Here is a 26,562-nt window from a genome sequence, read left to right as displayed (position 1 = left end):
CTGTGAAAAGCAGAAGCGGGTGGGAGGGAAGGATGTGCTTGGTAGTGGGATCCCATTGGAGGTGGCAGAGGTTACGGAGAATTATACGTTGGACCCGTTGGTGGTGGCGGAAGTTACTTTCCCGCCCCCCCCTTGCAAAAACCTACACCCTGTCAGTGGCCACACATTTCAATTCCACGTCCCATTCCCATTCTGATATGTCCATATAACCATATAACATTATAACAATTACAGCACGGAAACAGGCCATTTCGGCCCTTCTAGTCCGTGCCGAACGCTTACTCTTACCTAGTCCCACTGGCCCGCACTCAGTCCGTAAACCTCCATTCCTTTCCTGTCCATATACTGATCCAATTTTACTTTAAATGACAATACTGAACCTGACTCTACCACTTCTACTGGAAGCTCATTCCACACAGCTACCACTCTCTGAGTAAAGAAATTCCCCCTTGTGTTACCCTTAAACTGTTGCCCCCTAACTCTCAACTCATGTCCTCTTGTTTGAATCTCCCCTACTCTCAATGAAAAAAGCCTATCCACGTCAACTCTATCTATCCCCCTCATAATTTTAAATACCTCTATCAAGTCCCCCCTCAACCTTCTACGCTCCAAAGAATAAAGACTTAACTTGTTCAACCTTTCCCTGTAACTTAGGTGCTGAAACCCAGGTAACATTCTAGTAAATCTTCTCGGTACTCTCTCTATTTTGTTGACATCTTTCCTATAATTTGGTGACCAGAACTGTACACAATACTCCAAATTTGGCCTTACCAATGCCTTGTATAATTTTAACATTACATCCCAACACCTATACTCAATGTTCTGATATATAAAAGCCAGCATACCAAAAGCTTTCTTTACCACCCTATCCACATGAGATTCCACCTTCAGGGAACTATGCACCACTATTCCTAGATCACTCCCTTATACTGCATTCTTCAATGCCCTACCATTTACCATGTATGTCCTATTTGGATTATTCCTACCAAAATATAACACCTCACACATCAGCATTAAACTCCATCTGCCATCGTTCAGCCCACTGTTCTAACTGGCCTAAATCTCTCTGCAAGCTTTGAAAACCTACTTCATTATCCACAACGCCACCTACCTTAGTATCATTTGCGTACCTATTAATCCAACTTACCAACCCATCATCCAGATCATTAATGTATATGACAAACAACACTGAACCCCGTACAGACCCCTGAGGCACACCACTAGTCACCGGCCTCCAACCTGACGAACAGTTATCCACCACATACAAACAAGCTGGATGAACTCAGCAGGTCGGGCAGCAGCCGTTGCAATGAACAGTCAACGTTCCGGACCGAAACTGTTGATATGTGTTGATTTGACCACAGCATTTGCAGCGTACTTTCTGTCCAGTTATCCACCACTACTCTCCGGCATCTCCCATCCAGCCACTGTTGAATCCATTTTAGTACTTCAATATTAATACCTAACGATTGAAGCTTCCTAACTAACCTTCCGTGCGGAACCTTGTCAAAGGCCGTACTGAGGTCCATATAGACAACATCCTCTGCTTTACCCTTGTCAACTTTACTCATAGAAATGCAATAAGATTTGTCAAGCATGATTTTCCATGCACAAATCCATGCTGACTGTTCCTAATCAGACTCTGTCTATCCAGGTAATTATATATACCATCTCTAAGAATACTTTCCATTAATTTACCCACCATTGACGTCAAACTAACAGGCCGATAATTTCTAGGTTTATTCTTAAAACCCTTTTTAAGTAATGGAACCACATGAGCAATATGCCAATCCTCCAGCACCATCCCCGTTTCTAATGACATTTGAAATATTTCTGTCATAGCCCCTGCTATTTTTACACTAACATCCCTCAAGGTCCTAGGGAATATCCTGTCTGGATCCGGAGAGTTATCCACTTTTATATTCTTTAAAAGATCCAGTACTTCTTCCTTTTTAATCGTCATAGTTTCCATAACTTCCCTGCTTGATTCCCTTACTTACACAATTCAATATCCTTCTCCTTAGTGAATACCGAAGAAAAGAAGTTGTTCAAAATCTCCCCCAACTCTTCCGGCGTCACACATAGCTGTCCACTCTGATTCTCTAAGGGACCAATTTTATCCCTCACTATCCTTTTGCTATTAATATAACTGTGGAAACCCTTCGGATTTATGTTCACCTTACTTGCCAAAGCATCCTTGTATCTTCTTTTAGCTTATCTAATTTCTTTCTTAATATTCTTCTTACATTCTTTATATTCCTCGAGCACCTCATTTACTCCATGCTGCCTATATTTATTGTAGATATCTCTCTTTTTTCTAACCAAGTTTCCAATATCCCTTAAAAACCATGGCTCTCTCAACGTTTTAACCTTTCCTTGCAACCTAACAGGAACATAAACATTCTGTACCCTCAGAATTTTACCTTTAAATGACTTCCATTTCTCTATGATATCCTTCCCATGAAACAAATTGTCCCAAATCCACTCCTTCTAAATCCTTTTGCATCTCCTCAAATTAGCCTTTCTCCAATCAAAAATCTCTACCCTGGGTCTAATCCTATCCTTCTCCAAATTATATTGAAGCTAATGGCATTTTGATCACTGGGCCCGAAGTGCTCCCCAACATATACCTCCATCACTTGACCTATTTCGTTCCCTAACGAAACACCTTCACTCAGAGGGTGGTGAGAGTGTAGAACGAGCTAGCAGCACAAGTGGTACAAGCGGTTAAGAGAAGTCTGGATAGATACATGAATGATAAGTGTATAGAGCGCCATGGCCTGGTGCAGGTCAATGGTAATAGGCAGTTTCGGTAGCCCAGCATGGAATAGATGGACCAAAAGGCCTGTTTCTGTGCTGTACTTTGCTATGACTATGACAAGTCAGCCACTTATTGTTTGGGAGCTCAGGTGGAGATCAGACCAGCTGTGGTTAGCAGGTTTCCCTCCCTCAAGTACAGCAGTGAACCCAGATGGCCCAATTTACAATCTCACAGTTTAATATTCATCCTGAATTAACGACCTGAGAGGAATTGACTGACGGCCCTGATAAGATGAAAAAATTAGTTTTGGACTGAATGCCTGTTCAACAGTCCAGATATGCAGTCACTGCTCTTATATCACATTTCTAAATACAGCAGGTGTGAGAGGAAAAGGTGAAGCCGAAGCCGCAGTTCCCAGTGCTCCCCACCATAACAGCTGAAACCAGATCTGCTGGAGTCAAGTCAGAGATCAAATTCTCCATTGCCATGTCGAACTCCTAGAACGTGCCGGGATTAATATCGATCACTATTCCCTCTGATAGCACCAGTTCAGTGACAATACACTGTGATGGTCCGGTCCTAAATCCACATTCCGGTCCACGGACTCCGGACTCCGGGTCCTCTGACTGTCCCTTGTTTCGGATTGGACTCAAGCATTTGCACCTGATGCTCATCTTGTTGGCTGGGAATAAAAGTGGCTCTGGGATTGAGGGTAGTTGGGGGGTTTTCCTGTCAGTCTCTGCTTGGTGTAACCCACTGGTGGAAGGCGAGTTCTTTCAGTGAGTTATGGATTTGACTGTTCTGTAGCCCGCTGAGTTTACCGGCCACCTCGAGTCTTGAAGCCACCTCAGACCAAGCTTCCTTCCTTTCCCTTGCATCCGTCAGGTAAGTCAGGCTGTTTGCCGTTGCCCTGCAGTTGGTTCTGTGCCTTCCTGTTCCTTGTCTCCGTCGGGTTGTGTCTCGTGTCCTGCTCAGGAGTCCCGTGGCCCGCACAGGAGGCTAGCTCCAAGAACACAAGACTCTGGCCTGTTCTGTACCTTCATTTCCCTTGTCTCTGTCGGGTTGTGTCCCGTGTCCTGCTCAGGAGTCCCGTGGCCCGCCCCGGAGGCTATCTCCAAGAACCCATGTCTCTGGCCCGTTCTGTACCTTCCTGTTCCTTGTCTCTGTCGGGTTGTGTCCCGTGTCCTGCTCAGGAGTCCCGTGGCCCGCACAGAAGGCTAGCTCCAAGAACCCAAGACTCTGGCCCGTTCTGTACCTTCCTGTTCCTTGCCTCCGTCGGGTTGTGTCCCGTGTCCTGCTCAGGAGTCCCGTGGCCCGCCCAGGAGGTTACCTCCAAGAACCCAAGACTCTGGCCTCGAGCTACCCAAGCCTCCAAGCAATCCAAGTCTCCAGAGAACCCAAGACTCAGCCGGTTCTGTCCCTTGCCTCCGTCGGGTTGTGTCCCGCGTCTTACCCAGGAGTCCCGCCGCCCACCCAGGAGGCTAGCTCCAAGAACCCAGGACTCTAGCGTTGAGCAACCCAAGCCGCCAAGCACTCCGTCCTCCAGGAAACCCAAGTCTCCAAGAACTCCAGGAGCCCAAGTACGGAAGCCTCCAAGCACTCCAAATCTCCAGAGAACCCAAGGCTCTAGCCTGGAGCTACCCAAGCTTCCAAACACTCCAAGTCCTCCAGGACCACAATTTCCATCGGGATCAATAAAGTATGTCTGTCTGTCTGTCTCCATGAACTCCAAGTACCCAAGGTCTCCAAGTCTCCATGGACATCAGGAACCCAACTCTCCAAGATTCCCAAGAACCCAGGACTATAACATCCTTCTACCCTAGCCTCCAAGAACCCCAAGCCTCCGGATCTCCATGAACTCCAAGATCTCCATGATGGCCAGCAACCCCACGAGCTCCACGAACGCCATGTCCAGTCCCTTAGCTTTGTCCCACCCTGTTCCTAGTACTTCAGTGTCAACATTTGGGTCCCGTCTCAACGCCCCCCTTATGACACTCACCTCATTTTCTTCTCGACTGAAATGACCCTCCTTTGTCAACATCCAACCGAGTCTTTCAACCTTTTCTTCAACCGCTTGTTTCAGTCTGTCCCTGTAGAACTTTGTCAGCTGGTACAGTCGATACTCGCCCCCCTCTGCCAGGAGGTCAGAGATTGTAAACTCTGGCTCTGCGAATATAAAAAGAGAATGTAGTCACAGACTCAAATATCACTTGTTTCCACCGCTCTCACCCAACTCAACAAACCAGTCATGTCTTGAACCTCAGTGTTCACCTGCTTTCAGCTGGAAACACATATTTTGCCCTAATAAACATTGGCCTTAAAACAGACCCATCAATGCGCTGGGCCAGTCATTACCAGAAGAAACACATTCACTAGAAACCTGTCTCTCCCACCGTCCCACCCACTCACCAATTTCAGTTCAAGATGAGCAATAAATGTTGGGACTGTCAATGAAAGTCACATCCCAGAGATACTCTCTGCATCTTGGCGAATACATTTCCCATAACTCATATCCTGGAAATACTCTCTTATCTGGATAGCTGCATTTCCTCCGATACACATCCTGGAAATCATCAGAGCAGGGAATACATTTCCTGTAGTGGGGTAACGGGTGCCCACTACACCACATGTACCACACACACACAGTTCCCCTCTCTGACCAACCATCCAACAAAGAAACACATTCACCCGCCTTCCTACCTCATTCTGTGAACACATCACCCTCACATTTCACTCACCTGCTCCTTGTGGGAGTGTTGATAATTCTGTGTTCAATGAGCTTCCAAGCTGACAGGCAGTCGCCTCACTTGTGCCGGTTCCAGGGTCCTGATCAGTGTCTCTGACGTCACTGTCTCTGGGCTGACAGACAGTCGCCTCACTTGTGCCGGTTCCAGGGTCCTGATCAGTGTCTCTGACGTCACTGTCTCTGGGCTGAATTTGCTTCACTTCCGCTGCGGTCGGACCACATTTCATTGGGACATTGCTCCCAATCTGACCCTGCTTTGGCACCTTGCTCCCCGTGTCCCGATCATCTTCCCTTAGAGATTTGCCTGGTAAAAACCGCTTGAGTACTTTCCGTGCCCGATTTAATTTCCCACCTGAAGTAAATGATGAATAGCAGGTTTAGAGTGATTTATACTCGAACAAAGATTCACAATGGGTGTCTGCAATGGAGCTGAGACTCCGGCTGACCAGATTTGGAGTGGGACTGTGCTGCTGAATGTGAACCACACTTCCTGCTAGGAGATCATCCCAATAAGCCACTCTCAGAAAAGAACTGGATAGAAACAGTAATACTGATAACCGACTATGCATTAGTTGAACACACTGATAACCAGCAGTTATTAATGCAACGGCATCAGGTGAGAGCGGGAATTATCAATGGTGTTATCTCCCACAGACATAAATCTCCCTGGATCACAAACTGTCCTATCACCTGTGTCATTCACAGACAAGCCATCGGATTACTGATGGTCCGATCCTCTAGATCACACGTTCTTTGTTTGCTTTGTCACACACTGTCTTGTCCCCTGGGTCACAGACTGTCCATTGCCTTGATACGAACAATGTCCAGTCCCCTGGGTTACAGACTGACCATAACCTTGAATCCCATGATGCCTGGTCCCTGGGTCCCATCCCATCTCTTGGATGATGATTGTCAGGTAACAACTGTACAAGTCATTGGCAAAGGGAGAGTCTTGATGGGGCTGTTTGGTTTTTGTGTTAAATGGTTTGGCTGGGACAGTTTGCCCTGGATCATGGGAGCTTGAATGGTAACCTTATGTAGCGGGGTGCTACGCGCAGCGCTGAAATTACGACACGGCGTCGATAAACTGCAACCACAGAATAAGTTTATTTCAAAAACACAGTCTTGCTTTAAAGCCTGTCTCCCCCACTCGATACTTCGAGAGGCACGTAACTGAAACTCCTTGAGGCTATCTACCTTTGTCTCTGGTTCTGGCTAATTGTCAGCCGGTTCGAGTGTGCTAGTAATTGGGTCTCCACATAACCGCCCCCCAGAACCGGCGGTACACCCCCCAATGTCCACAGTCTGGGCCGGGCCCTGTTTGTGAGGTCGGTCTCTGCGCCGCGGTGCCGGAAACTCGACCGGTTGCGCCAAGACCACATGGGCCGGTTTGAGTCGGTCCACCGTGAAAACCTCCTCTCTCCCCCCAACGTCCAGCACGAATGTGGACCCGTCGTTTCTGATCACCGTGAACGGCCCCTCGTAGGGTCGTTGCAGCGGTGGCCGATGCCTGCCCCGGCGTACAAACACAAACTTACAGTTCTGCAGGTCTTTGGGTACGCAGGTCGGGTGCTGCCCATGCCGCGAAGTGGGTATGGGGGCCAGGGCACCGAGCCTCTCGCGTAGTCTGCCCAGGACCGCTACGGGTTCTTCCTCTCGCCCCCTTGGGGCTGGTATGAACTCCTCGAGAACGACCAGGGGCGCGCCGTACACCAACTCGGCCGACGAAGCGTGCAGATCGTCTTTGGGCGCCGTGCGGACGCCGAGTAGGACCCAGGGAAGCTTGTCCGCCCAGTTAGCTCCTCGCAGGCGCGCCATGAGAGCCGACTTCAGGTGGCGGTGGAAACGCTCCACCAGTCCGTTCAACTGTGGGTGGTAGGCAGTGGTGTGGTGCAGCTGAGTCCCCAACAGGCTCACCGGACGGGTGCCATAAGTCCTTATGGTGCTGCCGTTCGCGGCCCGTAGGGGGGGGGGGGGGGACCCGGCGCCCTGCTGCGGGTGTCGTAACTCGTCGGAGGTAAGACGCTGATCTCGGCACCGGTGTCGACCAAAAACCGGCGTCCCGACTGTTTGTCCCAGACATACAGGAGGCTATCCCGATGGCCAGCCGTCGTAGCCATCAGCGACGGCTGGCTCTGGCGTTTCCCGGGAACTGGCAGGGCGGGCGACACGGCGGGCTTCGGCGCCCCACCGCTGGTGGTAGAAACGCCAGTTCTCGTTGGGCTCCACACCCCGGCCTTTGGGTTTAGCGGGCTCTGCGGCCGGGCCTGGACTGGTTTGCTGCTGGGAGCATGGCCGGGTGGTCTGTGCGATGGACGCCCCACTCACCTTCTTGGCGTTCCATAGATAGATAGATAGATAGATACTTTATTCATCCCCATGGGGAAATTCAACATTTTTTTTCTAATGTCCCATACACTTATTGTAGCAAAACTAATTACAACCAATACTTAACTCAGTAAAAATATGATATGCATCTAAATCACTCTCTCAAAAAGCATTAATAATATGGCCCGGGCTGCCACCTTCCGGGGGTCGCTGAAATCCGCGTCGGACAGCAGCAGGCGTATGTCCTCGGGCAGCTGCTCCAGGAAAGCCTGCTCAAACATGAGGCAGGGTGTGTGTCCGTCGGCCAGAGACAACATCTCATTCATTAAAGCTGATGGAGGCCTGGCTCCCAAGCCATCCAGGTGCAGTAAACCGGCAGCCCGCTCGCGCCGTGAGAGCCCGAAAGTCGCTATGAGCAGGGCTTTGAATTCCGTGTACTTGCCGTCCGCTGGGGGAGACTGTACGAACTCCGCGACCTGGGCCGCTGTGTCCTGGTCGAGGGAGCTCACCACGTAGTAGTAACGGGTGTCCTCTGAGGTTATTTGCCGAACGTGGAATTGGGCTTCTGCTTGCTGAAACCATAGGTGAGGTTGTAGCGTCCAGAAGCTTGGCAGCTTCAAGGAAACCGCGTTAACAAATGGTTACGGTCTGCCATCTCCGGTCCAAAAAAACGTTTGGACCGTCGGGGTCACCAATGTAGCGGGGTGCTACGCGCAGCGCTGAAATTACGACACGGAGTCGATAAACTGCAACCACAGAATAAGTTTATTTCAAAAACACAGTCTTGCTTTAAAGCCTGTCTCCCCCACTCAATACTTCGAGAGGCATGTAACTGAAACTCCTTGAGGCTATCTACCTTTGTCTCTGGCTCTGGCTAATTGTCAGCCGGATCGAGTGTGCTAGTAATTGGGTCGCCACACTTACACATTTAATGAACAAATATAAAAATGCATGATTTAAAATGAATGGCAGTGATGTAAATAAATGATACTCGGAACTGAATTTTTGTTAAAAGATTATGACATTTTTGATGTGATGATTGACGCCAAATATGTTTTCTGTATAAGTAAGAGGGGTAGGCATAATAAGCTGTAGCTTCAGCTGACACCCTTTTGGTCAGTTTTAAGGAATATCTACATGTTCTTGTTTTTTTATTATTATTTAATTTTGTCTTATCAAATCATCGTTGAAAATGATGTTTTCTGTTATGTTTTTACTGACCGAAATACAATGTCATTCATTCTTTCATGCGTTCATTCGTACAAAAGGGACTGAAGAAGCATTTTTTTTCCACGGAGCGGGTGATGAGTATAAATTACGTGCAACCAGAGGAGGCTGTAACACAAATAAAATTACAAAGTTGAGAAGATGTGGGCAGGAAAAAGAATAGAAGAAGTCTGCAAGGGAAATTTGGGAAAAGCTGCTGGGAAATCGGGCAAGCTCAGAGACAATTAGAACGGCATGAATTAGTTGGGCCGAAGGACCCGTTTCCAGGCTGTAATCTCTCTTTCATTCCACCTGGAATCACAGAGTTGAGCACAATCACAGTGCCTACAGGAGACAGAGACAGTTGGTCATTGGTTATACCGGGTCTCCCATCAGAGATACTGGGTATTTAAATTCAGGTAGCAGATCATCTCAAGAGGGAAATATTGAGAAATCACGTTCACCATTTGGCCACAGACCGGACATGGATTGGTGGATGAAAAACAGAAACAGGTTTATTATCACCGGCATGTGACGTGAAATTTGTTAACTTAGCAGCAGTTCAATGCAACACATAATCTAGCAGGTAACAAATAATAATGGATAAAATAAAATATAATAAACAAATAAGTAAACTAATTATGTATATTGAATAGATTTTAAAAAAACATGCAAAATCATAAAGAATGTATATTAAAAATAAAGTAAGGTAGTGTCCAAAGATTGGATGTCCATTTAGGAATTGGATGGCAGAGGGGAAGGAGCTGCTCCTGAATCGCTGAGTTGTGTACCTTCAGGCTTTTGTACCTGCCTTCTGGTGATAACAGTCAGAAAAGGGCATGCCCTGGGTGCTGGAGGTCCTTAATAATGGACGCTAACTTTCTGAGACCCCGTTTCCTAAAGATGTCTTGGGAAATTTGTAGGCGAGTACCCAAGATGGACCTGACTAGATTTACAACATTCTGCAACTTCTTTCGGTCCTGTGCAGTAGCCCCTCCATACCAGACAGTGATGCACCGAAGCAGACCACAAGTCTATCTAAAATGAAGTGTCTCCTGATCCTCAGCCATTTCCAAGGCTGGCAATGTTCTCGGCTCGGCTACAGAAAACAGAGTTCGGAAAATTCCCCTCATCTACTCTGCGCAGCGAGGGGGGAGTTGATAGCTGCCCTGCCAAAACGTGAAATGTTGTATTATCACACAATTCCTGAAATCCCGGAAATGCTCCAATCACCTGCGTCTGAATTTTATAAATGAAAGTTGGAGATGTCTTTCACCTCTAAACCAGCCCTGATGTGCAACAAACCCTGAACCTGGACTTTTACATAACAAACAACACCGCTGTCACATTCCTGTTAATGTTTCACTCTCAACCTGCTGATTCAGGGTCTCCGGCTCCTTTCACTTAGGTGAAGCTTTGCCTGGTGAGCGGAGTCATTCGACCATTACCGGTGTCAGGTCCCTGAACTAGAACTGTTGGATTGACCGATTACATAAAGCCGCTTTACCAGTGGGATCAGTGACACTGCTTGATGAAACTTTTCTCTGCCCTGTTAGTGCCTGTGTAAATTTCTTAATCAACAGGGCTTAAGTTTAATTATAAAGATCCCAGTGATCATACCTGTAGCCATTCTGATTCTGACTGACGATTGTTGATTGTCGTTGTCTTGTTTACACTTTGGTCGTGATGCAGGACAGCCCCACCTGATGGTGATGCTCTGAATTACACAAAACAAGCAGATAGTGAGTCAGAGAGAATTGGTTTACTTTGCAAATGTGACAGTACTGTCAGCCTCTGTATCAGAGCAGCAGTGTGCTTAGGGAACAAACATCAACTCCCACACCATGTCTGCATGTCGGTCCGGTGATACCTGACGCATCCTACTGATAGAGTCACAGAGCAACAGAGCACAGATACAGACTCTTCAGCCCATCAAGACTATGCTGACCACAGTGTACACTTAGATGGTGCTAATTTCCTGTGTTGAGCCCATTTCCCTCCTGGCCTCTTCATTCCATATTCACATCCCAACTGCTTCTGGAATTATACAATTGTGCCTGCCTCACCCACTTCCTCTGGCTGCTCCCTCCACATCATCACTAAACTCTGCATGAAACCGTTGCTGCTCGTGTTGGTTTTGCAATCTATATACCACTCCTCTGCCCATTTAGATCCGCTATAAGCTACGATAGTCTTCACCGTGAGTACCATCTACTAATTTTGCGTCGCCCGTGAACTGACCAGTCAAGCCTTGTGCACCTGCATTCACTTCATTGCTATCAACTAACAAATATCAAATGTTACTTGTAGCTTTGTGGTACACCACTAGTTACCCGCCTTCGCTCTCAGGAGAAACCTTCAACCATCACTCTTTGCTTGCTACCTTTAAGGCAATTTTTGAATTCATCTAACTTTCTCTCTCTGTACCGCATGGCACCGTATCTTCCAGACCAAGCTGTCATGAGGCACCTTGCCAAAGGCTTCACTGGAGTTCAATGTACAACATCCACTCCCCCACCCTCATTGATAATCTTCTTGAAAAACCTTAAAAAGTATTGTTGAACACAACTTTCCATGCACCATGCCGTAGTGATTCCTGATCAGTCTCTGTCGATACAAATGTTAGTAGATATTCTGTGTGTGACTGGTCCATACTGTGGAAAATTATGTCCCGCACCTGCCCTTCCATTTTCTCCACTCACCATCAAAAAGCCAAAATGGCAACCCGTAGTAAGATTATGCTTCTCCAGATGCTCAAATTTCTTATCCCTCAGTAACCACTCCAAGGGTTTGCCCACCCCTGATGTAACACTCACTGGTCTATCATCCCCAGGATTTAAACCCATTGGGTTTATTGAATTACATAACAACATTTGACAGCCTCCAATCATGTGTTACTATCCCTGTGGCCAGAGAGGATGCAATGTTCATTGTCAATGCCCTGTAATCACCCCTCACTTTCTGTAGTAACATGGTGTTTATTGGTAGATTGAACAACATCACTTTCTTAGCAGAATGGCAATATTATGCTATCATCACAATCACTGTCCATCTCATTGGTAACTCTGAATCAAAGCATTCATTAAGCAGCTCACCTATCACTGCATCGTCCAGGCATGTTTCCATCTTTGCTCCTGAGTATCCTACCCTCAAGCTATTCCTCCTCCACTTCTTCACCCACATGAAGAACGCCTTGGGCTTTCCTTTATCCTACTTCCCAAGAACTTCTCAAGTTCCCTTTGACTTCTAAGTCGCTTCTTAAGTTCCTTCCAGGATACCATATAATTCTCTAGAGCCTCGCTTGAATGTTGCTTACTGTACCTAAATAATGCTTCCTTTTCCCTCTTGCTTAAATGTTCTCATCCCTTGTGAACCACGGTTCGTTTATATAAACATTCTTTCACTGTGTGTGGAACAAATCTACCCTGAACCACATTCAAGTGTTCCTGAAACAAACTTCTCAGTTCCATCTTGCATTTCCCTTTGAGAATGTTTTCCCAATTTACACCCCCAAGATGCTTCGAATACCATTGTAACTATCTATCCACTGATTAAATACTGCCTCGTATCGTCTGCTACTATCCTTGTCCATGACATTGATAAAAGTTGGGGTGTTATGGTCTCTATCTCAAAAAGATCACCCATCGTGACATCTGTCACCTGACCAGCATCATTGCCTCATACTAGATACAGTATGGCAAATCCTCCAGTTAGCCCATCCACATACTACGTCAGAATCCTTCCTGGAAGCACAATGAATTCTGCCCCATTGACACATTTTGGAACAAGGAGGTGGGATCAACATCAGGAAAGTTGAGATTAATAATGATAATAACCTTGTTGTTTTTGCACCTTTCCCAAAACTGCCAAGTTATCTGCTCTCATTATCCTAGTGGCTTTGGGGGAGGCCTATAGAATACTTCCAGAATGATAGCCCCCTTCCCTTTTCTGATTTCCACCCACATTGATGTCCTCTGTTTATGTAACTATCATATGATTCCTAATTAGTAAAGACAATTCTCCGCCTTTCACCCCCACCCCCCCCCCCCATATGTATTATGAAACAACTAAAACTTGGAGCATCAAACACTAATCCTGCCCTTGTAACAGTCTGGTCTGTGTAATGGTGATAACATGTACCATCCATGTTCTAAGTTACTCGTATTCTTAATACATATTGTATTGAATTAAAGACATTTCCGACTGACTACATGATGTCCTGTCCACAACCGATCCTTCCACAGTCTCTGTAAACTTCGCATCTACCTTTATATCAACTCTTCTATTATCTGACCAAACATTCTGGTTCCCATCCCGCAACGACTGAGTTTAAACTAACCCTGGCAGCTCCAGCAGTCCTGGCTGCAGGGACATCTATTCATCTCAAGTACAGATATAACCCATGCCTTTGGTACAGGGCCAAATGGGAACATAACTTCATTATAAAACCTAAATATGCTTAATCACAGATTCGTAGGTTCTGACAATTTATTAGTAGAAAAGTACTTGATGGCGACAGGGTATACAAATGTAAATTATTGGTTGGCATTTGCTAGTTAAGACTGAAATGTGGTGCTGGGACATTTGGCTTCAAGAGGGTTTGCGGAGACTTGTGTGACAACATACTCGAGGGCAAGTATATCGTTGCAGATTGCAATAGACAGAGGAGTCAATGGCATGTTGCTGTAGTTCATGGTAATTCCACATTTCTGCAATCACTAGAGCAGGAGAAAACTGCGGCCTCTTATAAAGGGAGGAAATTCTCAACGCATTTTGAGATTATTGTGACGTAACACAGCCAAGCAAGGAAACAGCAGAACTGATAAGAGTTTGAAATGAGTAAACAATATGAGGTAATGTGCGTGGCTTCCCAGAGTAATTAGCAAATCTGCAGTGAGTGCAAATGGGTCTGACAGACGCATACTGGTATTCCGAGGCTTATTCAGTCCCAGTCCAGCTATTTCCTACCTTCCTTGATACAGAAATGTAATGTCTAAAGGACCAGTGTTTGGGTAAATAAGACTCACCAAACTTTCTCCTGACTGAATCAATGGAGATGCCAAGTCAGATGGGTTATCTCGATTTGCTGCTCTCCGTCTTCGGGCTGGTTCATTGTTGCTGTTCACTCATTTTCAGTTGTGATTTTCTTCCTGTCGTGGGCTTTTCTTCCAATAAATCTCACAGGTCAGGTCTTCCTTTAACCAGAGAGATAATGAAGCATGTTACTCATACAAAGCAGAACAAAGAATTAAACGTATTGGAACTTGAACTCATATATAATGATGCGAGTGAAGAAATCTGTAACTGCCCCTCACACTTTCCAAAGCCTGACATGGGATACAAAGAAACACACACAAAATCGCTGGAGGAACTCATCAGGCCAGGCCGCATCTGTATGTCGACTCTACTCTCTTCCATAGATGCTGCCTGGCCTGCTGATTTCCTCCAGCATTTTGTGTGTGTTGCTTGGCAGCATCTGAAGATCTTCTTTTGTCTGTGATGGGATAAAAAGAAGTCATCACTCAGTCATGGTATAAGATACAAATCATAATGCATTGGAGTAGAATTAGGTGATTCGGTCATTCTAGTCTGTTCCAAAATCAATCATGGAGGTTTTTTTTTCCAACACCGTATTCTTGCTTCCCTGCTATAGCACGCAACCTATTTAGCAATCCAGAACATGAATATACCCAACGACAGCCTCCACCAAATTCCACAGATCAACCAACATTTGGCTAAAGTAATTGCTCTCGTCTCAGTTTTAAAGTGAAACTTCTTTATTCTGAGGCAGCACTCTCAGATCCCAGACTCTCTGTCTAATCAAGACACCCTCTCCATTTCCACTGCAACCAAACTTCTTGTCATTCAGTCAGTGTAAATAATCACCCCCGTCCTAACCCGCCAACCATTTGAACTCCACTGAACACAGGCCCAGGGCCATCAAATGCTCCGCATGCATAATGCTTATCATTCCTCGGACTATTCTCTGAACCTTGTTATCAACAACTGTACTGAATGCATTTCCGGGGGGAAAAAACAGGACAATTGGTTCCAGGATAATGTACTGGAGAAAATTCTCAATGCATTTTGAGATGATCGCAACCTAACACAGCCAAGCAACGAAACAGCAGAAGCGATAAGAGTTTGAAATGAGCAAGTTATGTAAGGGAATGTGTGTGGCTTCATAGAGCTGGGATGCTGACAGCAATTAGCAAATCTGGAGTGATTGCAACTGACGTAACTGGCACTTCTACATTTATTCAGTCCCACTCCAGCTATTTCCTACCTTCCTTGTTACAGATATGTAATGTCTGAAGGACCAGTGTTAGAGTAAATGAGACTCACCAAACTTTCTCCTGACTGAATCAATGGAAACTCTGAGTCAGAATGGTTCTCTCCAGTTGATGCTCTCAGTCCTCGGGCTGGTTCACTTGTTGCTGTTCCCTTGTCCTCAGTCATGGTTTGCTTCCATTTGTGGGCTTTTCTTCCAGTAAATCTCTCACTGTAGGTCTATCTTTAACCAGAGAGATGATGAAGCACGTTAACAACACAAAGGAGAACTAAGCATTCAACTGAAATTTAAATCTTGAACGCATAAATAATGATCCGAGTGAAGAAATCTGGAACTGTCCCTCACACTTTACAAAACCTGACATGGGATACAAAGGAACACACAAAAAATGCTGGAGGAACTCATCAGAACAGGCAGCATCTGTACGTCGACTCGACTCTCTTCCATAGATGCTGCCTGGCCTGATGAATTCCTCCAGCATTTTGTATGTGTTGCTTCGCAGCATCTGAAGATTCTCTCTTGTTTGTGATGGGATACACATACCGGAGCTCAGTCATGGTATAAGATACAAGTCATAATACATAGGAGTAGAATTAGGTGATTCGGTCATTCTAGTCTGCTCCATAATCAATTGTGGAGGATTTTATTTCCAACACTGTATTCTTGCTTCCCTGCTATAACACTCAACCTCACAATCCAGAACATGAATATACCCAACAATAGCCTCTATCATCCACTGTGGCATCAAATTCCACAGATCAACCAACATTTGGCTAAAGTAATTTCTCTCGTCTCAGTTTTAAAGTGAAGCTTCTTTATTCTGAGGCTGCACTCTCAGATCCCAGACACTCCGTCTAATTAAGACACCCTCTCCATTCCCACGTATCCAGGCTTGTTGTTATTTAGTTGGTGTAAATAATCACTCCCACACCCCCCCCCCCCCCACAACCACCATCCCTTTGAACTCTACCGAACTCAGGCTGAGGGCTATCACATGCTCCACATGCATACTCATCATTCTCCGACTTACTTTGTGAACCTTGTTATCAACAATTGTACTGAACACATGTCCAAGATTAAAAGGACAGACAACTGGTACCAGGATAATTTATAGGGAAAAGCTCTGATTTCTTTACTGTTCTACAATCACAAAACGAGTGTAGCTGCACTGCTCCATTCGCAGAAAATTTAACATGTTCCAGAGTGAATGTAATAAAGAGAAACTGGAATCACTAGAAATGCTCAGCAGGTAAGGAATTTCCGTGGGGAGAGGACCAAGTTAACAATTCGGTTTCCTAACCTTTCGTCAGAATGGATTCAAATATTACCCAATTTTTACTGGAAATCTTGGGTTGTTCTTCTTGGAGCGGTGGAGACTGAAGAGAAATCTGTTAGAGGTTTGTAAGATTATGAAAGACATTGATAGAGTAGACAGGGAGTATCTCTTCGCTGGTTAGACATGTCCAATACCAGAGGACATGCATTGAAGGTGTGAGGGAATAGATGCAAAGGGAATGTGAGGGTAAGATGTTTTACTCAGGGAGGGAGTGGTGAATGCATGGAATGAGCTGCCTGTTATGGTGGTGGAAGACAATACATCGGAGTCTTTGAAGACACATTTAGATAGGCACATGGGTGTGAGGAAGATCGAGAGGATATGGATATTGTGTAAGTCGGACAGTTTAGTTTTTTTTTTGGGGGGGGCTTGATATCTTTTTTAGCTGGTTTAGCACACCATTGTGGCCGAAGGAACGGTTCCTGTGATGTACTGTTCCATGTTCTGTTCTATCTCCAGCATCTTGAGTTTCACTTTGACTCCCACTGGCAGATAGACAGGTGAGAGTGAGGGGGAATTTCCAAATGTGAATTGAATTCTGAAACCCTGGTCTATTTCTACTGGTGCAATCACAAAACAACATGTTTAATCACAGGCTCACCCTGTGAGGGACAGAATGGAAATTCAATTCCCTGCTTTTCTTCCAAAGGAACTATAGAGTCAAATATCTGAGCACAGAACAGAAATACTAACAGATCATTTCATAAACCCGGGAAACTTGATCCCCGAATTAAATTTATCTGGTTAAAAAAATAGTGGCATCTATCCCGGGACCCAACCTCACTGGGTCACAGCCCACACCGAGAGTTTATCACATCTTTCCCATTTTCCACATTGGGTGGCATCAACACAGATTCAACCTGATAGTTTTCAACCAAATTTCCCAGTTCCACTCAACTGCGCTTCCCAAGAGACTTAACCCCTTCCAAAGCAATGTACTAAAAAGCTAAAAACGAAATGAATATTCAACAGATAAAGATCATCTGTGGAAAAATGATTTTTCAGGTCCAACACCCTGTATCAAAATGGCTTTGAACATTTTTTTGATTTGATTTCAGGTCTCCAGCATCCAGTGTTTTTTTTTAATAAACAGCTGCTCACAGACAGGCGATGGTGAGTGTGTATTTCCAAACATGGTGAGGATACTGAACCCGCGGTAGATAACCAACGATGCAAACACTGAACAGCTCACTCCACGTACTCACTGCCTCTGTGTATTTTGTTATGAACCCCGTAACTGGGTGTCTTACCAGCAAAGATAGAAGTGTCCGTTGGTGTCTGGTGGTACTATTTTCAACAGTGTTTAATAGTAAAAATATACAAAACAATATCAATGCAAATATACAGATAATATATGTTAGCAATACTAAACCTAAAAGTGTGGATATAATAGTAATCAATACTAAAACAAGCACTATCGTTGTCTAGGGGATAATGAATTGTCAGATGGAAATATAAAGTTCAGTTCTGTTCATGCAGACTGCGGTAGTTGTCGGTCGATGTGTTGCACTTGGAGAGAGAGAGAGAGAGAGAGAGACGAGAGAAAGAGAGTGCTCAAACAGTAACAGCTATGGTCATTACCAACCTTCCTTTATGATTTCGATCCGTCGATGTGTCATTGTTGTGGCCATTCAAATGTGACCCCTCCGTCCTTTAGCTAGACCGTTCTTCCGTGGTGGACTCGTCACCCAGGCAAGGGTGGACACTTACGCAAGCCCCCACCGGCCTTGCTATAAAACACTGAGTTAAAATTTACCGACCCTTCGTTCGGTCTCCGATGTCCCACCCTGTCTCGTGGGTTTCTGATGCTCACTAGCGTTTCTCCTGGTGCATCTGAGGGATGTTACCCCTGACCTCACTTTTATCCCCACTCACGGGGTCTCAGGTGTCAATCAGGTTTGAATGACGTAACCCATCAAACCAGCCCACTCTGGCTGTTCCCTGAGGGACTTCAATGAACAGAACAGTACCAAGTAACCAATCCTTCTCCAAAAGACAATAGCATTAAATCTCCTCTTTTGTCAGTAGGAGACGTTCCTCCTTAGCTGTGTCTCTTAGCTGTCTCTCTCTCGCTCTCATTCTCTTTCATGAGCTGTTATCAATAACAACTGCCCTGGCAGATTTCCTTTTGTCTCTCTTACTTCCTCGGTAGCAGCATCGAAATAGTAGTGATTTGCGATTCTCCAAAAGGGGGGGGGAGGGGCCACTCTGCACCCTTCTGCCCATCAGAGTTATTCATCCTTCGTATGAATTGAGATTAACTCGCAGGTATATTTGATCTCTCTGCGCTACTGTATCTGTGCCCTTCGGTTCGGACTCACTAAACCTGGGAAACGAACACTGGTGTATGTGGCTGGGCATCAAGGGTTTATAGACTACGTAAGGCTTGACTGTACCAATGATGCCCCCCTCCCTGGCATTCCAAACACAAGCCAGCCAGGAAAGCCACTACCCTCACAGCTGCGCATCCAATGTCGGTAACAGCAAAGTTAATGAGGACTCTGGCCAGAAAGCGTCCAGGCTGAGCTCGCAGAAAGAGTGTACATGTGCACATTGATGTCTTCACAGCTATCGTCAACACTTCACTCATCCAGGCTGCTGTTCCCACGTGCTTCAAATCAACCACCATTATCCCTGTACCAAGGAACCCTACATATTCGGAACAAAGTGACCTACTGCCCAGTGGAGTTGTCGCCAATCAGCATTAAGTGCTTTGAACGGCTGATAGTGGCACAAATCAAAAATTCCAATCCTTGTTCACTGGTCACTCACCAGTATGCTTACCGACTGAATCGCTAAGTGGCAGATGGCATTGCGTCTCTCATTCTCCTTGGCCTGACATGCCTAAAAAAAGACAATTAGGTCAAAATGTTGTTTCTGGATTTCATTTCGGCATTCGACGCTGTTGTCCCACAAACCTTGGTGAACAAATTCCCATGCCTCCGTCCAAAGCCACCACTGTGCAACTGGGTGGTGGACTTTCTAACCAACAGACGACAGACAGTCAGGGTGCACAGCTGGTTCTGTCTTCCCATCGTCGTCAACCTCTGTGACCCTCAGCCTTGTGCTGAGACCATTGCTGTCCACTCTGCTCACACGATTGCAAATCCAAACTCCCAAGCAAGTCCGACCTGCCATCAAGCACATATTCACAGAAAAATGGTGGAAAAGTACCATAATATCATTAAAGGTCCCACACACCCTGGTCAGGGACTGTTTGTCCCACTCACATCAGTCCATCAGGGAAGAGGCTACATAACATCCACGCCAGTGCAATCATCCTCGAAACAGTTATTTTCCCCTTTTTGAATAGTAAAGAAAACTATTGAGGCTTGGTCGACCTCATTAAATTGGTTTACAATCAGTCTGTAGTCAGAGCATTTCTTGTAAACATAGCAGGAGTAAATTGGCCACTACCCCACCGAGCCTTCTGCCCCAAGTAGTGAACTCATGGCTTTCGTTCCGCAATGCCGCCGGTTGCTTTCTGTAAGTGGTCACACTCCCCCCCCCCCCCCCACTGTTTGCTGTGTATCGAGCCTTTGAACAGAAACAAAGTCTTTGCTTCTACAGGACTTTCAGGAGATCAGCTCTGAAACACCCAGAATAAACACACTCTCAAAGAGAGAACAACGAACATTTATCGGAAACGGCAAGTACTGATAAAAGGGAAATCATGTTGCCTGAACAGTTCTTCGCACGCTTGCTTTGCAATTGTAACACCCGGTTAGAGAACTGTTCCAAATCTCAAACATCTCTTGCAGACTCTCTGGTGTTCACTCCTTTCGTAGCATCATTTCCCTGCTAACATTGATTTACAATAACACCCACTTTGCATCATTTCTACCTTTATATCAAAATTCTCGTGGCGAAAGGGCTGCAGTAGTAGGGTATATAAACGTGAATTCTGTAAACACACTGTAAACCAGAGAATGGGGTCTGAGTGCAACTATGAGCGAATAATCAAAAATGTTGTTCATAAATGATCAGACTGGAACAACGTGACACTTCCTGTTCCGGGGGGAAAAGGAAGAGGTAATTCACCGAATAAAAAATAATTAGTATAATTTAGAAAAAAATACCAGGTCATTCGGCAGATTCCCACATCGGAGGTTAGTCAAGAAGCTTCAGTGGCTTAACGTTAAGGAAGCGATGGTAACATAGCTTCGGCATCGGCTTCCTGGGAGAAGCCAGTAAGCGGTAGAAAATGTTTTGGTCCTCTGACCGGAGACCAGTGATTAGTGGGGTTCCTCGGGGATCGGTGCTGGGTCCATTGTTGCTTATAAGGTCTGTTAGCACTCTGGTTGATTTAATTACTGCAATGTTTGTTTTTGGTTCAGAGACAGGTAATTTGGATGAGTGATAGTCCGTACTTTTTAAATTGTTTTACAATAACTCTGGAGTCATAGCTTTACTGTAACTATACCACACATAAATCGGCCACTCATCCCATCCAGCCTTCTACCCCGTGCGATAAAATCATGGTTTTCGCTCCGCAATCCCGCCTGCCGCCTGCCTCTTTCTGTAACCGGTCACACCACCTTTTTACTGTCTGCCGTGGCCTTGAAAGGAATCAAAATCTTTGCTGCTACAGGATGTCAGCGTGATCATTTCGAAACACCCACAACAAACACAGTCTCAAACATCTGAAATGACAAGTATTGGAAATTGAAATCGTGTTGTCCGAACAGGTTTTTCAAACGCTTACATTGAAAACGTAAACCCTGGTTAGAGATCTGTTTTTAATCTTGACATAAACTGTGGAAAATCTCAATGGCGCTGACAGGAAACTGCAGGATCACAAATACAATCGCTGACAGAAGGGGGTTAAAATGGAGCGAATGAGCTATTGATCACGAATCCAAAACACAGAATGATTTGAAATAAATATCGGAAGCTGAATTATTCCCACCTAATTCACCAAGAATGTTCAGTCTCCATGAGGATATATTTTCAAGTCGTTCTCTTCCAATTTCATATCAGACAATCAGACGGACTTCAGTTAGTAGATGCGGGGGAGGGGCCGGGTTGCTGTTCTGTGAGACTCACAGCGCGGGTTTCTGTGTGCAAGCTGCTGCCTGTCCGCAGCGCGGATTCTCTGCTGAAACCACACACACCAGTTCGACACTCCACTTAAACTGCACCAAGTTGCCTTAATATTGTATTTAATTCTGTTACAGAAAATAAAGCAACAAACACCAGATGGTAGAGAAAAAAAGAAGTCCCACAGTGTCTGCAATCTGAATGACTACTTGTTACAATTGCTACCAGACGTTGTGAGATTACAGCATTTAATTTTACCCCAAACTCCCATCATTTGTAATTTTAATATCATATTTTGTGAGTTAATTAAATAAATTGCTCTGTGGCATTCTCCACTGCGACGTCCCGGACAGTAAAACAGTAAAATTTCACGGTCGGTCTGTTATTCTGAGTGGTGAGTTTTTATTGTGTGTGTGTGTGTGTGTGTGTGTGTGTGTGTGTGTGTGTGTGTGTGTGTGTGTGTGTGTGTGTGTGTGTGTGTGTGTGTGTGTGTGTGTGTGTGTGTGTGTGTGTGTGTGAGGGGGGGGGGGGGGGGGAGGAGAGAGCGAGAGAAAGAAATCGGAGAAGGGACCCGGCCCTACCCTGTGGGACATTTTGGATATTATTATCCGTGAGCAAGGTTCATCTGCACTGACTCAGTACAATAGAAAATGTGCATGACTGAAGGTGACGACGTCGTTTCTTTTAATGCATTTGGTCAATAACTACTTCATTGAACTTGTCAGAACTCCCTTCTCCCCTTGTTCGCTCACAGTCCGAACAATAGCCGAGCCCCGCTGTAAACGCTCACTGATCTGCAAAATCGGAGACAACATTTACCTCTGATGTTGATACCGGACAGAGTTTAGCGCGGTCCTGGATAGCCGATCATGCACCGAGAATTCAGTCGGTGCTGCTGCTCCCGGGGCGATTCGGTTAGAATGCGTTAGTCGCTCGTTACAGATAGGCAGGTCCGGATGATCCGGGGTAAATGAAGCCGTCCGCAGTTCTGATCCCTCACCTCCTCACCAGCCTAGTACAGGTCTGTCAGCGGGAGGAGAGGGGACTAGGACAAATACAGCAAAAACAGACAGAATTACAGAGGCTGTGTGAACGCTCCCTCACGGTCGCAAGAAGTTTCTGTCTGGATTTCCGTGTCGATCGCACTTTTCCAACTCGCTGGGCGGAGCTTCTCCGGTTTAGCCAGCCAATCCCAGGCTGTGATTTGATCCAGACAGGTTGAGGCTCCACCCTCTTTGTCAACGCGGCTGTCCGCTGCGGGGCGAATTTCAGCTCAAACACTCCACACCCAGCACAGCTATTTCGAGATCAAATTATTTAAGGCGTTTCAGAGGGGGGAGGATTAATGAAGGGGTGGCGTTACCAGTCAGAGAAAATGTCACGGCAGTGCTCCGTCAGGACAAATTGTAGAACCCGACTAATGAGCCATTCTGTGTGGAAATGAGAAATAAGTAAGTTATGGCCACGGTAATGGGGCGATACAAAAGACAACCCGACAGTCCCGGGGATTTAGAGGAACACATTTGTAAGATCGTATATTGCTGCAAGAAGCTTAAGGTTGTTACACTTGGTGATTTTAACTTTCCACATAATGACTGGGAATCTCATATTGTAAATGGACCAGGTGGGATAGAGTTTGTCAAGTGTGTCAAAGAACTTTTCCTTCATCAGTACGCAGAAGTCCCAACAGTAAGCTTGCAATACTGAATCTGCTATGAAGGAATAAGGCAGGGCAGGGGACAGAAATTTGTGCATAGCAACACTTTGCATCCAGTGACCACGATGCCAGTAATATGCACCTAAATATACAGAAGGTTCGGCCTGACCCGTGGGTTGGGATTCTGAATTGGAGAAAGCACAATTTTGATGGTGTCAGAATGGATCTGGCAAGTGTGGATTGAGACAGGCTGCTGCTTTGTGGCAAAAGTGTACTTGCAAGGTGTGATGCCTTCAAAAACGGAATTTTGAGACTACCAGCTTGCAAGTGCCTGGCAGAATGAAAGGTAAGGATAACAAGCATAGGAACCTTGATATGCAAGAATTATTGAGGCGCCGGTTAAAGGAAGAAAGGAGGTGCATGGCAGAGAATGGCAAGTTGGATCAAATGAGATTCTTATGGAGTATAGTAAATGCAAGAAAAGAAATCCGGGCGGCTAAAAGAAGGCATGAAGTTCCTCTGATAGACAAGGTGAAGAGAATTATTGAGGATTCCACAAACAGGATCCGAGCAAAAGGATTGCAACGGATAAAACTGTATCACTGGAAGATCAGAATGATCAGAATAGATCACTGAACCTACTTCTTCAGGCGGGATCTCTCCCACTCCGGGGTCCGGCAGCAAGCCGATGGACAAGCGGTCTCCTCCTGCTTCTCAAACATACATCAGACACTGGCTGCAGAAGACGGTTCACAAACGCCCCCAACTTCCCTCAGAGGGAAATGGAGATAAATAAAAAAGGGGGTCATTTAGTTTGAAGTTTGTTCCACTTTGACAGGGAGTTCAGAACGGAAGCGGGAGACCCGTCTCCCAGGTGGTACCACCCTCACGGCTGGTCCGCCTCTGCAGTTGGGTGTAACCAGTGATTGACATCTCTTCGCATCAATGAAAATAACGTAGTTTGTAAATACTCTGTTGATAGTGACGGTGGGGGTGGAATGACGTGATTGTTACCTCAGCCGTTAACACGTCTCAAAGCCAGCCAGGCAGTGCGGTTGAGTGAACTCGGCCTTTTCTCCTTGGAGAGATGGAGGATGAGAGGTGACCTGATAGAGCCATATAAGATGATGAGAGGCATTGATCGTGTGGACAGTCAGAGGCTTTTTTTCCCCCCAGGCCTGAAATGGCTACAACGAGAGGGCATAGTTTTAAGGTGCTTGGAAGTCAGTACAGAGAAGATGTCAGGGGTAAGTTTTTTTACGCAGAGAGTGGTGAGTGCGTGGAATGGGTTTCCGACGACAGTGGTGGAGGCGGATACGATAGGATTACTTAAGAGATTCCTGGATAGGTACATGGAGCTCAGAAAAATAGAGGGCCATGGGCAACCCTAGGTAGCTCTAAGGTAAGGACATATTCTGCAGAGCTTTGTGGGCCAAATGGCCTGTATTGTGCTGTAGGCTTTCTATGTTTCTACGTGTGTGACGTAAAGTACCACACTCGTGTCGTCAGATCTTGGTGTGGGAGAGACTTGTTTTTTAAAACACCTGGATGGCCATTTATTCTTTTTTCAATCAATCCTGGGATTCATCCAGCTGTGCCGTTGTTGGAGTGGGCAGCGTGTTATTTGTCTCGAGTTTGGTCACAAAGTTCCGACTGATTTGGGAGAACTATCTCGGCTGATCCGATTTCGAGTAGATTAATCAGTGCAGTATTTCGCTGTTCAGTATTTGGAAAAACATCTGTTCTACAAATGTAAACCAGAATTGCCAGCGGGGTCCACACACAGTGTATTAGTCACCAGAAAACCTCTCGTCCCTGCAGTCTTTGTCTCCTGGTAAACTCAACACCCTGACAATGAGGACCATAGATACCCCTTCCTCTCAGAGTCAGGGAATCACTCAGACAGCTGATCGCTGAGAGGAATTATGTTTATTAATTGTTAAAATTCTCCCAGAGACAGACAGATGGAGTTGATGTGGAGATCGGGAGTGTCACAGAGAAAGGACCGGACAGCTGAACCCTCTCCATTGTCCGTCCGGCTACCGGCAAATGGTGTGTCCGTGGGGATCTATGGCCAGTCATGTCCATCCGAGGTCCCCCAACCTCTAATCCTACTGTGGGGTCTGTGTTGGGGTCGTGGAAAGACACATGGAGTCTGCAGGAGGATTAACATGGAATTGGGAGCTTGCCTGTTGGTCCAACACCGTGTTGTCCAACTCACCGAGTTGGTCATAAATTGAATCCCCTGACATAGCTGGGGCACATACTTAAAGCACAAAGTTGGAGGTAAATCGTTCATCAATTTAATGCTTGTTTTCAGCTCACCATATAAATAAAATTATATCTCTCTTCGAATGCAGTCATTATACCAGCTTACATTATTTGAATGTTCAGAGTTTTTCCAGTCGACATACCAATACCGTACGCATAACTGGACCACACATCCCTCAAAACTGATGCTGCAGATAATGAAAGCACAGATGATCTGATCTAAAATTACATTCCGTATTCGCCCATCTCCATCCCTGTAACCCACTGTTTATCAAGAATCTCGGCCTTCAACAGAATCAAAGGCTTTGCTTCCACTGGCCATTGAGGAGAGGAGTTCAAAACACCCTCAATCAACACATGAACAATAGATGTATCCGTCTGAAATTAGAAATTATGAAAACGGAACAGGTGTTTGCTGCACAGATCCCGCATCCTTGCTATGAAACAGGTGCCATTGTTCTAGAGCAGTTCTTAAACTTTACTTAACCTGTAAAATGTCAATCGTGCGAACAAGTAACATTGAAAAACATGGAACATAGAAAACCTGCAGCACAATACTTTGTTCGGCCCACAAAGTTTTGCCGAACATTTACCCTACCTTAGAAATTACTAGGGTTACCCATAACCCTTGATTTTTCTAAGCTCCATGTACCTATCTAAATGTCTCTTAAAAGAGCCTATCTTATCCACCTCCACCACCGTTGCCGGCAGCCCATTACACCACTCATCACTCTCTGTGTAAAAAAAAACTTACCCCTGACATCTCTTCTTACCTACTCCTAAGCACCTTAAACATGTACCCTCCTGTGGCAGCCATTTCAGCCCTGAGAAAAATCCTCTGACTATCCGCATGATCACTGCATCTCACCATTGAATATAACTCTATCAGGTCAACTCTCATCCTCTATCGCTCCAAGGAGAAAAG

At 45.6% G+C, this 26,562-nt stretch overlaps 1 protein-coding gene across 1 annotated transcript in view; it reads right to left on the bottom strand.

Moving 5' to 3' along the window:
• Nucleotides 1-22,986, bottom strand: part of LOC140722069 (NACHT, LRR and PYD domains-containing protein 3-like) — a 53,277-nt gene extending 30,291 nt beyond the window's left edge. The window contains exons 1-6 of the mRNA XM_073036867.1: nucleotides 22,529-22,986; nucleotides 15,387-15,555; nucleotides 14,069-14,236; nucleotides 10,662-10,758; nucleotides 5,500-5,859; nucleotides 4,761-4,927 (exon numbers count right to left, since the gene is read on the bottom strand). Of these exons, the coding sequence (XP_072892968.1) occupies nucleotides 4,761-4,927; nucleotides 5,500-5,859; nucleotides 10,662-10,671 (537 nt within the window). The 5' untranslated portion in view covers nucleotides 10,672-10,758; nucleotides 14,069-14,236; nucleotides 15,387-15,555; nucleotides 22,529-22,986. The remainder of the gene's footprint in view (nucleotides 1-4,760; nucleotides 4,928-5,499; nucleotides 5,860-10,661; nucleotides 10,759-14,068; nucleotides 14,237-15,386; nucleotides 15,556-22,528) is intronic.
• Nucleotides 22,987-26,562: the final 3,576 nt, after the last annotated feature.

This window comes from Hemitrygon akajei, unplaced genomic scaffold (genome assembly GCF_048418815.1).
Source record: "Hemitrygon akajei unplaced genomic scaffold, sHemAka1.3 Scf000069, whole genome shotgun sequence".
NCBI lineage: Eukaryota > Metazoa > Chordata > Chondrichthyes > Myliobatiformes > Dasyatidae > Hemitrygon > Hemitrygon akajei.
This window is presented reverse-complemented; position numbering and strand designations above follow the sequence as displayed.